This window comes from Muntiacus reevesi, chromosome 5 (assembly GCF_963930625.1).
Source record: "Muntiacus reevesi chromosome 5, mMunRee1.1, whole genome shotgun sequence".
Classification (NCBI taxonomy): Eukaryota; Metazoa; Chordata; class Mammalia; order Artiodactyla; family Cervidae; genus Muntiacus; species Muntiacus reevesi.
Genome location: NC_089253.1, coordinates 38,950,919 through 38,964,673, shown reverse-complemented (window position 1 = coordinate 38,964,673; position 13,755 = coordinate 38,950,919). Strand labels below are relative to the sequence as shown.

The following is a 13,755-nucleotide window of genomic DNA, read 5'->3' as shown; positions in this document are numbered from 1 at the left end:
CTCCTGATAAACACTGCTTGCGGTTCGTTTAGGGGCCATCTGGGGAGCTGTCTTCATTCGCCCATGGGTTTCAGGACTGCATCGTCCTTTTTCTCTAGCACCAACGGGCGCCCGGACTTGGGCTGGGGGATGGTGGCTGCCTCCTAGAATGCGACTCCCAGGCACCGCCCATTCGCGTTCCCTCAGCAGGGCCAGGCCGGCGTTTTCTGGCACTCGGCGGCACCCGTCCACGCCCGCCTCCACGTGACCCAAACAGATTCGGGCACTTCCGCCTCGCCTAGGCTTTCTTCTCGTAGGTGTCCGCGGCTGGTCCGCAGCCGGTGAGTGAGCAAGCACCCGGCCGGGGCCGTCGCGGGCAGGGTTGGGCGCTGGTGGGAGGCGCGTGGCGCTGACCCCCTTCGCCGTCTTCACTCCCCCCTCTCCCCAGGTCCCCGCGGAAGCGGCGGTGGCGGCGTCATGGCGGAGCTGACGGCTCTGGAGAGTCTCATCGAGATGGGCTTCCCCAAGGGACGCGCGTAAGGGAGCCCCCTAACCCAGGGCCGCGGGGGTCGCGCATCTGTCCAGGCCTTTACCCCAGTCTGGCCTCAGGCTCTACTCCCCAGCCTGATCGTCGCCATGGCTCGTGGGCGCTACTCACGGTGTTTCTGCCCTCAGGGAGAAGGCTCTGGCCCTCACAGGGAACCAGGGCATCGAGGCTGCGATGGACTGGTGAGCACTCAGACCGGTGGCAGGGGGCGGGGGACTGCTGAGAGGGCAACCTGAACGTTAACCTCGCTCCTGACTTTCCCTGCCAGGTTGATGGAGCACGAAGACGACCCCGATGTGGATGAGCCCCTAGCCAGCCCCCTTGGACATGTCCTGGGACGGGAACCCACCCCTTCGGAGCAAGGTGGCCCCAAAGGTCCTGACTGAGGAAAACAGTGTGATTATTCAGGAGGGCCCGAGGAGGAGGATGCAAGGGTAATAATACTGATTGTTTGTTTGTAGGACCTGGGTCTGCAGTGGGAGAAGGCAAACCTGTTTTGACTGAAGAGGAAAGACAGGAACAGACCAAGAGGTAGGAAGAACAAGCTCACATTTCTGAGAGTCACTTTCCACCTCTCCCCAGTACACAAATTTGGTCAAAGAACTCTCACTTCCCACATTGTTTTTTCTTGGCCTTTTCCTTCTTTGTTTTTTTTTTGTATCTGTTTTGGGACTCTGTTCTTGGATTTTGTTTTCTGAGTCCCTTGTTATAAACTCACTTTCCCAATTTATATACATGTCTCTTGAATGGTTTCTTTTCTGCAACATAGGATGTTGGAGCTGGTGGCCCAGAAGCAGCGGGAGCGTGAAGAAAGAGAGGAGCGGGAGGCATTGGAACGGGAACGGCAGCGCAGGAGACAAGGGCAGGAGTTGTCAGCTGCCCGACAGAGGCTACAGGAAGACGAGATGCGCCGAGCTGCTGAAGAGCGGAAGAGGGAAAAGGCTGAAGAGTTAGCAGCCAGGTGTGGGTTCTGGGACGTGGGTCTGGCTAAGACATGGGAAAGGACTCAGGATTTGCTTTGTCAATGTCTGACCTCCTTGTGTCCTGTTTGCATTCCAGACAGAGAGTCCGAGAAAAGATTGAAAGGGACAAAGCAGAGAGAGCCAAGAAGGTAGGTGATTGGGTGGAAAAATACCAGGATAGTGAAGGGGGGCGGGGGGGGCAGTAAATCCCCTTTTCTAGCTTCAGAGGGCAAGGATGGGCTGAGTGCTTGATTACTGACCTTTGTCTTCTAGTATGGTGGCAACGTGGGTTCTCAGCCATCCCCACCAGCAGCAGAGCCAGACCCTGTTCCCTCCTCTCCCAGCCGGGAGCCTCCCATAAAGCGGGAGTATGACCAATGTCGCATACAGGTACTGATTCGGATTCCAGTCTTGCTCCTGAGACCCTTTGTTGGCTTACAGGGCACCCAGCTCAGGCCGAGCTGGGTGCCCTTACAGGCCGAGCCCAGCCCAGAGCTTTTTTCAGTTATGTTCCCTTTGCCAAACCTCTCCCTTCTTTGTAAATGACTTTTGAAATCCTACCTCCTCTGCTCTGAGGGAAGATATCAAATTTCACTTGCCCCAGTCTTATTTAAACCCATACCTCTCTTACTCAGCAGTTCCCTTTTTACTTGTTCATAGTATTTTCATTTAAATTATGCACCTGTTTGCATGATGTGGTATCTGTCCAGATGTTTTATATAATTTTGTATTATGTTTTCCTTAAATTGTGAGGGAGCCAGGGGTGCTGGCTGAGTAAGGTGCATCCTAAGTGGTTGTTCATTAGGTGTTTTCAATAGTAATTCTCCTGGTCCAGTCTCTCTTAAGTTGAAGGAGAAGCCAACTTTGCTCTTTTTCCTTACTTGGGCACCTAACTCAGTTATGACGCTCACAATACAGTATCTTCCTCTTGCCTTCTAGGTCCGACTGCCAGATGGGACCTCACTGACCCAGACGTTCCGGGCACGGGAACAGCTGGCAGCTGTGCGGCTCTACGTGGAGCTCCATCGTGGCGAGGAGCCAGGCGGGGGCCAGGACCCTGTGCAGTTGCTCAGTGGCTTCCCCCGGCGGGCCTTCTCAGAGGCTGACATGGAGCGGCCTCTGCAGGAGCTGGGTATGACACGTGGGATCCGAAACCAGGACTTGGGGAATAGGGGAAGCGGAGAAGAGAACGGGTGCAAAGAAGGGACTTTGTTTAGAGATGGTGTGAGGGCAGAATATGGGGCGGTGGGGCGAAGCAGATATCTTTGGGTTCAAATCTGTTTTCTTCCACCTTCAGGACTTGTGCCTTCTGCTGTCCTCATTGTGGCCAAGAAATGTCCCAGCTGAGAGGCCTCTATCCCACCATCCCTCTCTGACCTCTTTCATCTTTGATAAAGCACTGACATTGGCCTTCTTAATAAATAGACTCTCTTGAGTTCTGTATGTACCTGACTCCTTCCTGAATGGCTGGGAGAGACAAGGAAGGCTTTCAGAATAGACACTATGCTTTATCTTAAATTTCCAAGGGAGACTTGTTTCTAATCTCCGGGTCTGATTAGTTGCCTGGGAGGTTAACTGGAAGGTTAAAGTGGGGGCGTACATTGGATAGCACTTTTTGCTCTATGAGTAAGACAGTACCTAAGCTTGAAATCTTTACTGTCTATGTGCCTTGACTTTTTTTTTTTTTTTTTATTAGTTGGAGGCTAACTACTTCACATTTCAGTGGGTTTTGTCATACATTGACATGAATCAGCCATTGAGTTACATGTATTCCCCATCCCGATCCCCCCTCCCACCGTGCCTTGACTTCTTAAGTCTAGTTTCTTCTTTAGTAAAATCTGGATAATAGTACCTGTTATTTGGGGTTGTGGGGGTTATGTAATGCTTTAGCACAGTGCATGACACCTAACGAGTCCCCAGTTACTAGCTACTAAAAGTATAGTTTTTAAAATGTGGTCATTCACAAAAAGTATTGAGTACTTAATGTACTACACAGTTTTAAGTACTATATATGTATTAACTGAGATATGAAGGCACTATTATCTAGCAGTGGGTACAATTATCGCATTTTGGAGACTGGGACATGAAAGCGCATGACTTGTTCAGACTGACACAGGTAGCAAGTAGTAGAACCTGTACACACTCCTGGGGAGCCTGACTTTCAGGCTCAGGCTCTGAACTGCCAGGCTCCTGCATTCTAGCCCCTCTTGCTGTTGCTGTTCACCTCATCTTCGTGCTCCCTCAAGCAGCTGCCTCATTCCTCTCATACCTTGGCTAGGAAAGAGGCCACAACTAAACTTAAAAGATCACACGTGACAAATTGTTTATGACTTCACAATCTAGAAGCACAAAACCACACCACTGCTCATATGTGGAATCAGACCTCAGTATTACCAAGCTTTATGTAGTGTTTCAGTTTTAATGAAAACAGCCTCCCCTGCACCCCACCGTTGCAATAGTTTGGAACTACAGGATGGAAAAATAAAAATTTTTGGAGAGTGAACTTATTGACTTGGTTGTGGGGCTGCCACCCCACTGACAGCTTTACCTCATCCCATCAGTGGCATCTCCAATAGATTCTATGACCAGATTCAGAGACTGAAAACCACTGCAATGAACACCTTATGGGAGGAAAGCCCCAGTGCATTTAGTGAGAGACTGCCCTGTGCCTGGCACTTATATTCCTAAGTTCACCTTTTGACCACAATTCTCAAGATAATTGGCACCTTTATGATCAGAACTTCCCAGGTGGCCCCAGTGGCAAAGATCACCCCCACCACTGCAAGAGACGTAAGAGATGCAGGTTTGGTCCCTGGGTTGGGACGATCCCCTGGAGAAGGAAATGGCAACTCACTCCAGTATTTTTGTCTGGAGAATCCTATGGACAGCTGGGCTACAGTCCATAGGGTCGCAGAGTCAGACAGGACTTGTGTGACTTAGCACGCATGGAACAGGAAGGCTGAGGCTCAGGGAGGTTCTGAAACATACAGGAGTTGAAACAAGATCTGTCTCAGTAGCTCCGTTTTACTAGTACCACAATGGCCTCCAAAACTTAAGACCAAAGAGGGCATCATGGCACATGCTAGTTGCTAGAAGCCCCTCTCCAACCTCATTCGAAAGACAGGAACCCAAAGTGTCCTCTATGGGTGTTTATTGCACAAGAGTTTCCAGGCTAGTTATAATTTCAAGAACGTCACTTGGTTATCCACTCCCACAAACCACAGGACCAGACTTGTGTTTTGAAAATGTCGATTAGGCTTCAGTTTCACATGGGGCGGGCGTGGCAGCCGGCAGCCGCACTCCAGCCAGGCCGCAGCACCGACCCACAGAACACTTGGCTTTTATGGGCGTCCAACCGCAGGGCTCACTCTCTGGATGGAGGAACATGGTTTACTGATTCCTTCAGTTAGCCACAGCCCGCGCTGTGGACGTTAAAACGTAGTCCGTGCAAGCTTTGGGGGAGAGCGCGCTCAACCGGCGGCAGCTCCCCAAGTCCCGGAGAGGCCTGCGCTTGGGATCCGGGTCTGGACTCCCCGCCGGCCCACGAGGAGTCAGGCCGGCTTGGGCGCCTGCCCTGCAGCATAAATCCCGGCGCCCAGGAGGGCAGGCTCTGTCTCAGGCTGACCTCCCGCCGCCGCCATCCATCCAGTTCTTTCTCCAGGCGACGTTCTCTTGCGTGGCCGCTGCTTCCTGCAAAGTGGCCAGCAGTAACTGTTTGGTCCTGGCCGCCTCGTCCCTGCGCTGCGGGTCCTGCTCCGGCATCTCCTGCGGGCGGAAAGAGTGGTTCGCAGCCCCGGCCACCAGGCCGCGGTTCTCCGCTCGCCCACCCCACCGCTGTCTCCCCAGAGGCTCCCACCTTCAGCATCGCCTGCTTCCGCTCCTCTCCCGGGGTCACAAGGGCAAAGAGCGCGGTGCCCACGCCAGCCCCGGCGCCCAGCACTGCTCCCGCGAGCAGCAACTTGCGCAGGTTCTCCATGGGCGACCGCGTGACCAGCGAGGCGACCTCTGGAGCCTCCAGTAGCCTAGCAGGGCCGCCGCGACGTCTCAATCTGCGCAGGCTAGAGTGCCCCACACGAGAAACCATAGAGACGGGCCCGGGCTAGAGAGGACCTAACCAGAGAGACGTTTCGAATCTGAAGCATCTAGGTCTTAAGACCAAGTTTAGCTGAGAAGGTTGAGCGCGTCAAGAGGTGTTGGGACCCAGGGCTTAGGGTGGGACCCGTTGTCATGAAATCCCGAGTAGGATTGCCAACGGGAGAGTGTCTTCATGGTTACTGTGAGTTTTACAATTGCCCAGTTCCCGGAAGGTCCAGATCAATAGAGGGCTAAGCCCTCTGTAGTTTCTTAGGATTACTCGTGCTTTATCCAAACTGCATTATGTCATGGACGTCCACATGTTTATAAACATCAGTCTGTTGACTCCTTTCAGTCTCTTCAATCCTGAACAAAAACTGAAAAACCAAGTGTACCAGATGGGGAAAAGGATATACGTTTTCCTTTTATTTTACTTGGTAAAAAGCAAACGTTGCCTTTCTCTTTAAGGTATATAATCTTGGCTTTTTTTTTTTTTAACCATGAAAACCATGGATGTTGTGTAACCTACCTACCGAATTCTAGTTTGGTGAAGAAAACACCTCTTAGTTGTGTGACTCTGGATAAGTCATTTAAGTTCTTTGTTTTCCAGTTTCTGCATCGGAAAATGAGGCTAATAACAGTGCATATGGACATGTCAATGGACATGAACTTGAGCAAATTCTGGGAGATAGTGAAGGACAGGGAAGCCAGGCATGTTGCATGCAGTCCATGAGGTCGCAAAGGGTCAGCCTTGACTTAGCAGTTGACCAACAGCATCTCACAATTTTAGGATAATTAAACAATTTATATGAAAAGCATTTAAAACAGTTCCTGGTATCAACTACAGATTGGCACTTGCCAAGAGCATTTGCCAGTGACTGAACAGCAACAATCACTGTTGGATGGCATCACTGATTCAATCAACGTGAGTTTGAGCAAGCTTCAGGAGTTGGTGATGGACAGGGAAGCCTGGTGTGCTACAGTCCATGGGGTCACAGAGTCGGACTCGACTGAGCTGAATGAACAAAAACAAGAAGGGCACTTGCCAACTGCCTGTGTTACTGCAGCTGCTGACCTCGACACTCCCTAAAGGGAATTCAGGGTGGAGACTGAGGCACTCTGTGCCCCCGGGAAACTGGTGGAACAGGTCTTTTAGATAGTTCGATATTTTCCGGAACTGATGTCATGATCTCATTTCTTGCACCTCCTCATATCTAGAAAAGCACTAAATCCCTTCATGGTGATGTCAGCTCCTGCTCCTGACTAGCAGAAAACCTTTTATAAAATGAGCGCCTGATTGCACTGAGCTCCCCCTTCACCAAAATCATTTATTTTGACTTTCCCCACTGCCTCTTTGGAGCAGTCTCTCACACCTGAGGGACTGTCTCCTGGGCTGCAGTCTTCATTTTGCTCCAAATAAAACTTCACTCACAACTCTCACGTTGTTCTTTTTGTTGTTGTTGTTGTTGACACTATATAAATATTCATTAAATAAGTTACCAAGAAACATGTCAATTTGGGAGACCCTGTAAGAATCAGGAAATTTCAAACTCATTATCAAAGCTCTTTACTCACGGGGCTTTAATCCAAATGCCCTCCTTAACTCCTACTCCTCCTGCTTTTCCCTGTGTCACCACAGAGTGAGTGTGCTTCCCTGGTGCCTCAGACCATAAAGAATCTGCCTGCAGTGCGCAAGATCCCCTAGAGAAGGAAATGGCTACCCACTCCAGTATTCTTGCCTGGAGAATCCCATGGACAGAGGAGCCTGGCGGGCTATACAGTCCATGGGGTCCCAAAGAGTCTCACACGACTGAGCAACTAGCACTTCATTTCTTCCCACCTCCTGGGATTGTCCCCTCCCCTGGAAGACCCATAATCTCCTTGCACGTCAGCCTCCTCTCCTCAGAAGTGATTAAGGGGCTCGGCTTCAAAGCGATTAGAGGAGCAGTCTGTGGGGTGCAGTGGGCAGAAACACTCTACTGAGTCCAACCGCCCTACATTCTAGAATCAGCACCCATGGCCCTTGTGCCAGGGAGCAGTGAGGATGGGCCTTGGCCTAGAGATAGCCCAGGCTCTTCCCAGCATCCAGAAAGTCCTAGACTGACCAACCCGCTTTGGAAGGACAGAGGAGAAATTGACAGGGTTGAAGGCCGCCAGGATGTTCAGGTTAGTACTTTCCCACCTTGTGTTCTGCTGTTGGTTCATCCCCCACTTTGGCCCAGTTCCCCCGCTGTGCCCATCCAGGTTGTGTGTCCGCAGACCCGCCTCCCCTCCATTGTGGTGGAAGCCTCTGAGGTGAGTGAAGAGAGTGGGGAGCTCCAGTGGCCACACGAGGAGCTGCTGCTGCTGACTGACGATGAGGAAGAGGAGGTCGAGGTGTTCTTCCAGGACCAAAGTGAAGAACCAGGTGAGGGAGGAGGCTCTTTCAAACGGGGCTGTTGTGAACTGAATGTTTGAAGCAGAACAAGAGGGACAACTTAGTTGTGTTCTCTGCATTAAGCAGCACACAGTAGGTGCTCAGTAAACATCGTGAAGAGAAATGTAGAGGTGGGAGATAAAAGTCAAGGTGGCTGAGGGACTTTCTTGGTGGTCCAAGTCCGGATCCAGTGGTTGGGACTCTGAGCTTCCACCTTGGGGAGGGGGAGGAGAGGGCGCAGGTTCGAGCCCCAGAGGTAGAATTAAGATCCCATGTGCCATGCAGCTTGGCCAAAGAAATGAAAATGGTCAAGGTGACTGGCAAGGTTGAATTTTTCTTTTTTGGCCGCCGTGCCACACAGCTTGTGGGATAGTTAGGCTCTTCATTTCAATTGCTATATTATTTTTATAAGCAAAAAGAATTAAACAAATTTACCTTTTAAAAAAAAAATCCAGTCAGGTACCAGATATGTTTCACTGCTCTATTATATATTTTTCATTGTTAATGGGTTCTTTAACTCCCCACCCCCAGCCTGGACTTGGAGCTCCCTGGACCCTAAGTCTCCCTTAAGAACCTTTAACCCAGAACTCAGCTGGGGGCAGGAACGGGTAGATCAAGATGCCTCCTGGATCCCAGAGGACACAGAATGTCAGGAAGCCCCCAATCCCTGTCCTCTCTGGGACCCACCATCAAGCTCCCATGTCTGCAGAAGCTGCTTTGTGGAATATTCCCATTTCCTGCCTCCCAGGAGCTTTGAGGGTAAGTATCATTTGCTCCCTCAAACGTTTTACTTAGGTTTTTGAAGCCTTTCCATCCATCCCTTCACAGTCTTCCCCATGTACAAGTGAGAAAAATGAAGCTTAAAGGTTAGACCCCAGGGTCACACCAGTGATAGTCAAGAAATCTGGATTAAGAATTCTCATTCTGTGCTTTTAAGAGTTCAACTAGTTGGGGATGGGAAATAATCCACTTGTACCTTTTCTGTTTAGCACTCATTTTGTGACTGGCACTGCTAAATGTTTTACCTGTCAATTGTATGTAATCATATAACTTTATGTATTATTCCAGCCTTGCAGGTGAGTAAATGGGGCACAAGAATATTCAGTATTAGGTGCACCCACCTAATAAATGGGGAAACCAGGACCCAAATTTTCCAGTCATTTTGCAAAGACAAAAGTTTTCCCCACCTCCTCACCCAACAGAAAACACTCAGATTAGGCCTAAAACATCTTTAATCAGAGCCTTGAATTACGTAAGCGAAGTAGGTGATGCCCCTGAAAGGGCCCAGCTCCTGCACAGTCACAGTCCAGCCCTGGGACCCTTTCTCTAGGCAGGGCAGTCGCGCATCAGGATCCTCATCTGAGAACTGAATCAGGGTCCCCTGGGGGCTTAGGACCCTCAAACATTCGGCCAGCAGCTGGTAAGCCCCAGGCAGACCACCCCGGGCAACAGCATCCCAGGTGCCCTTGTCCAGGACTAGCTGGAAAGAGCCTGAGGAAGCCACTGGCTGCAGATTCTGGCCATCAGCCCGCACGAAACGGAGGCTTGAGTCAGGGTGCCCAGGGCACAGGGGTGTCTGGCCTTGGCCACCTTCCAGCAGACTGTTCATGTGGGCCACAGCTACAGGAGAGAAATCCACCCCCAACACGTCCACGGGGTGCGGGCATTTGGTATAGAGGCCTGTACATAAGCTGGAGGTCCCACAGCCCACATCCAACACCCGGGCTGGACAGGCAGCCCGTGCCTTCTCCAACAGCGGCAGTAAGAGCCCCTGGGCTTCTTCGTATCCAAAGAACCAGTCGAAGATGCGGACGCTGCCCTGACGGGGTTGGGCATGAAGCTTATCCCAGAGGGAGCGGTCTGCCAGGCAGCTGCCAGCCAGGGAACCTGCGGACGAGGGGAGGACACGCATCACCCAGCGCCCGGTTCTATCAAACTGCTATCAAAATCGGCGCCATGTGCCTTGGGGTTTTAAGCGGCACAATTTCAGTGAGCAGACTCCTGGCTAACGAAGAGCCTGGCTTGCGCCCCCACTGTCCACTTTCCCTACCCGCCACGGTGCGGCGCGTCCCCGCCGCCAGGCTCGCCAGATGGAGGGCTCGGCGCAAGGCAGCCATCCGGAGGTGCCGGCAAGGTCGCCCAGAGAAACTCCTGTGAAAATGTCGCCCGTCCTCCGGCTGGGCCTGAGATCCAAGTGAAGATTTGCAAAATCCTCAGTGCGGAATGACGCGTACAGCTTCCCTACCTCTGCAGCTTCGGAAAAAAGAACGCGGACACAAACTGAATACCGTACGAATGACCTTTTATTGTTTGCAGCGGGAAGTGGAAGAGGGGATATGGTAGCTCCGGCTCTTGGGGTGGCTCCACAGACCTAAAATCAAAGGAGAAGGTGTGAGTACCCCCGGGAGGGGCCTGCTGAACCTCGGTTCTGCCCTGCTCCTTGGAGCTGTGTCCCGGCGCTTGAGGATAGAACCGGCGGATGGCTGGCCGCCGGTACCGAAGACATGACGCCGAGGGGGCCAGAGCCCGTTCCCTCTACCTCCGTACATTACGCGGATCGGGACTGCACGCCCGACCCCCGCCAAGAAAAGGAGGGTCCACAGGTGCCGTCCCCCCTCCACAAGAACACCAGCCCGATCCCAACGCCCAGCAGGCCACACTCACTCAGTCGCCGCCCTCGGAAAGGCTTGTGTGCGAGCCGGGTTCGTTTATATAGCTCCAGGGCCCGCCCCCGAGTTGCGATTGGCTGGCACAAAGCTGAGGGCGGAGCGCACACGGACCCTGCGCACAGCGGAAACGTGGACCCGGAGCCGGCCTTGCGGCGCAGCTATGGGTGCCCCAGGTGGAAAGATCAACCGGCCGCGAACGGTGACTCTGGGACCCCCGACATGGTTTCCCAAGCGTCCTAGAGCCTTTATTCTTGCCCGAGATGGAGTCTATGGGCCAGTGTCGCCGGGTGCGTGGTCCTAGGTCGCAGGGCGCGGCCGCCCTCTGATTAAGCATCTTCCTCCCCACAGGAGCTGAAGAAGAAGCTGTTCAAGCGACGACGTGTGTTGAACCGGGAGCGGCGACTGAAGCATCGGGTGGTCGGAGCTGTGATAGACGAAGGACTGATTACGCGGCACCACCTCAAGAAGCGGGCGTGAGTGCCAGACCCTCTCTCCCTGGGTCCTTCCCATCAAGCCTCCTTGCCTCCTTGTCGAGCCCCGGAGCAGCTTAACACCATTTTGCTTTGTGTACTCACACTTAGGCAAGGAAAGTTTGTGCCTAAACTTTGTTAGCCTCTCACATTATACCTGTAAGTCGCAACCTTTCTTTGATTCTTGGACACTACTGAGAATCTAAGGAGAGCTGTGGCCCCAGCCTCCGCAAGTAACATACTTTCACACATTTCCTATAAGTAAATTTAAAAGCGTACACATGAGTGCGGTGAATCATTCGATGAATTTTCACAAAGGCTCGTGTGGGATATTGCATGTAAGTTTCGAGGCCCCTTGGGTTCTTGGGGAAGACTTCCTATTCCATTCTTTCACTGACTTGTTTACCATAATATGTACTTTATGAATTGGCATAATAAATATATTTGGTCCCTGCCGGGTTTCTGACAGCTAAAGCCATTGATATTTCCTGAGTGATAAGAGTGCATTTTATTTCAAAAGGATCCCCTTTTGAGCATACCTAAATTTAAGCTGGGCTTCCCTCTTGGCTCAGACCGTAAAGAATCCGCCTGCAATGTGGGAGACCTGGGTTTGATCCCTGAGTTGGGGATGATCCCCTGGAGGAGGGCATGACAACCCAGTCCAATATTCTCGCCTGGAGAATCCTCATGGACAGAGGAGCCAGCAGGCTGCAGTCCACGGGGTTGGAAAGAGTCGGACACAACTGAGCAACTAAGCACAAATTTATGCTAATAGTGATTTAGGGTGGGGCTGGTCATCCAAAAGAAGTGATTAGAGAATTGGAACTTTAAGCCCTAGCACTGACCTTTGGAAAGGGGGCAGGTGCTGGAGATTCCTATAAAACCTCTTGATAGCTTCCTGATTGGCGAACAGGTGGAGTCGCTGAGAAGGTTTAGCTGGAGAAGGCATGGGAACTCTGGCCCCTTCCATACCTTGCCCTATGCTTCTCTTCCATCTGACTGTTCCTGAGTTGTATTTTATAGTAAATTAGTAAATGCAAGTATGTTTCCCTGAGTTCTGTGAGCTGTTCTAGCAAATTACTGAGTTTGAGAAGGGGATCATGAGAACCCCAGTTTATGGCTGGTCAATCAGAAGTCTAGGTTACAACCTGGATTTGTGATTGGCATTTGAAGTGGGAAAACCCTGTGGTACCAAGCCCTGAACCTGTGATGCCTGATGCCATCTCCAGGTATACACTGTCCAAATCAAATTAAACTTGTAGGATGTCCAGTCCACTGCGAATACAGAGAATTACTTGATGTGGGAAAACCTACTATATCTGGTGGCAGAAGTATCAAGAATGAGAGGAGGAAAAGTTTCCACTCTATACTAAATTTTAGCAATTAATGGTACTTTCTGTATGTGTTAAGGTTAGTTTTAAGTAAGGTAACACTTCTTTAACTTAGACCCAAAGACCTTTTCAGTAATCAGAACCACTGTGTGGTCTGTTTTGGTTCAGATTCATCTGGTATTTTTGCTCCTACCAACCTTTTAGGTCCAGTGCACGTGCCAACATTACTCTGTCTGGGAAGAAGCGCAGAAAACTCCTCCAGCAGATCCGACTTGCCCAGAAAGAGAAAGCAGCCATGGAAGGTGAGGCTAGGGCCCAGAAGTTGGGGTGATGCAGCCTGGATTCATTTGGGTTCTTTAATGCTTCTTCTTTTCCTTTGTTCAGTGGAAGCCCCTCCCAAGCCAACCAGGACTAGTGACCCACAGCCCAAATCAAAAAAGAAGACAAAACCCCCCCAGGATGTAGATATGGAGGACCTTGAAGATAAGAGCTAATTCTGAATCTCACACCCTTTCCACCAGAAGATTCTCAAGCTGGAGCCAAGAGGACTCGATGGTTATTTCAGATGATTTTGGAGAAAGCATTGCTCCTTTTAATTCTCCCTGTATTCCTCTTTCCTAATGGTCTACTGACCTGCCCTGGAGGGATGTATTGAGAAAAAGAGAGTAGAAGAGAAAAACTGCAGAGGGAGTCCTAAGCAGTCAACTGCATTTGTAATAAAGCCCCCTCGTTCCCACTGAGATGTGTGTGATTAAATATAGGAATTGGGATGGGAAAAGGAAAAGGGGCCGTGAGTGTGGAAACAAGACAACTGGAAAACAGGACTCAGAGCGCTTACTTGAGCAAAGGCAACAAGAAGTTAAACTCCATAGTGGCCCTGTCTCCCCAGTGACAAAATTTCTGACAAAACTGAGGATTATTGTAGAGATGTCAGAGGAGGCGAGGGTCCTGAAAACAGCCCTGCCACCTCCCCTGTGTGACCAGGGTGGACAAGTGACCATGATTGTCTTTGCTTCCATTGCTGGATTATATTTTTAATAAAGTGAACATTATTTTACCCTTTTTATGCTCAGAAATTCTGTTTGTTGGAAGCCAGGGCTGGGGTGGTTAATTAAAGTGAGAAGCTGAATGTGCAGAGATGTGGTCAACGGGGAAAGAGCATACTGTCTCCTTGCCCTGTTTAATCAGTGCAAGCTTCCTGGAAGAAGGGATTTTAAAAATTTCAAACCTTCAGTAAAGTTAAGACATTAGCACAGTGAGCCCTTATGTATGCACTGTACCTCGGTTTACCAGTTTTTAACATTTCG

General features: G+C 50.8%; 4 protein-coding genes and 1 non-coding gene across 7 annotated transcripts; 2 read left to right on the top strand and 3 right to left on the bottom strand.

Moving 5' to 3' along the window:
- Positions 1-255: 255 nt before the first annotated feature.
- UBXN1 (UBX domain protein 1) lies at positions 256-2,923 on the top strand. Of its 2 annotated transcripts, none has more exons than XM_065937507.1 (10): positions 256-320; positions 428-515; positions 655-708; positions 795-889; positions 988-1,057; positions 1,296-1,487; positions 1,586-1,637; positions 1,762-1,878; positions 2,428-2,620; positions 2,786-2,923. In XM_065937507.1, the coding sequence occupies exons 2-10, from the start codon at positions 457-459 to the stop codon at positions 2,833-2,835; spliced, it is 882 nt and encodes a 293-aa protein (XP_065793579.1). In that variant the 5' UTR covers positions 256-320; positions 428-456; the 3' UTR covers positions 2,836-2,923. The 2 variants fall into 2 exon arrangements, with proteins under 2 accessions (XP_065793579.1, XP_065793578.1); XM_065937506.1 differs by having other exon boundaries at positions 795-901.
- A 1,540-nt stretch (positions 2,924-4,463) lies between these two features.
- UQCC3 (ubiquinol-cytochrome c reductase complex assembly factor 3) lies at positions 4,464-5,522 on the bottom strand. Its single transcript, XM_065937512.1, has 2 exons — positions 5,345-5,522; positions 4,464-5,253 (listed from the first exon to the last, which is right to left on the bottom strand). Exons 1-2 carry the CDS (start codon positions 5,462-5,464, stop codon positions 5,104-5,106), a joined length of 270 nt encoding a protein of 89 aa, XP_065793584.1. The 5' UTR covers positions 5,465-5,522; the 3' UTR covers positions 4,464-5,103.
- A 2,056-nt stretch (positions 5,523-7,578) lies between these two features.
- LBHD1 (LBH domain containing 1) lies at positions 7,579-13,510 on the top strand. Of its 2 annotated transcripts, XM_065937510.1 has the most exons (6): positions 7,579-7,728; positions 7,807-7,969; positions 8,510-8,737; positions 10,996-11,120; positions 12,653-12,750; positions 12,833-13,510. In XM_065937510.1, exons 1-6 carry the CDS (start codon positions 7,579-7,581, stop codon positions 12,861-12,863), a joined length of 795 nt encoding a protein of 264 aa, XP_065793582.1. In that variant the 3' UTR covers positions 12,864-13,510. The 2 variants fall into 2 exon arrangements, with proteins under 2 accessions (XP_065793582.1, XP_065793580.1); XM_065937508.1 differs by having other exon boundaries at positions 7,579-7,969.
- CSKMT (citrate synthase lysine methyltransferase) lies at positions 9,193-10,628 on the bottom strand. Its single transcript, XM_065937511.1, has 2 exons — positions 10,029-10,628; positions 9,193-9,865 (listed from the first exon to the last, which is right to left on the bottom strand). The coding sequence occupies exons 1-2, from the start codon at positions 10,093-10,095 to the stop codon at positions 9,210-9,212; spliced, it is 723 nt and encodes a 240-aa protein (XP_065793583.1). The 5' UTR covers positions 10,096-10,628; the 3' UTR covers positions 9,193-9,209.
- Positions 10,425-10,573, bottom strand: LOC136170115 (small nucleolar RNA SNORA57). Its single transcript, XR_010663559.1, has one exon. It is a non-coding gene; the product is annotated as a small nucleolar RNA SNORA57 (small nucleolar RNA).
- Positions 13,511-13,755: the final 245 nt, after the last annotated feature.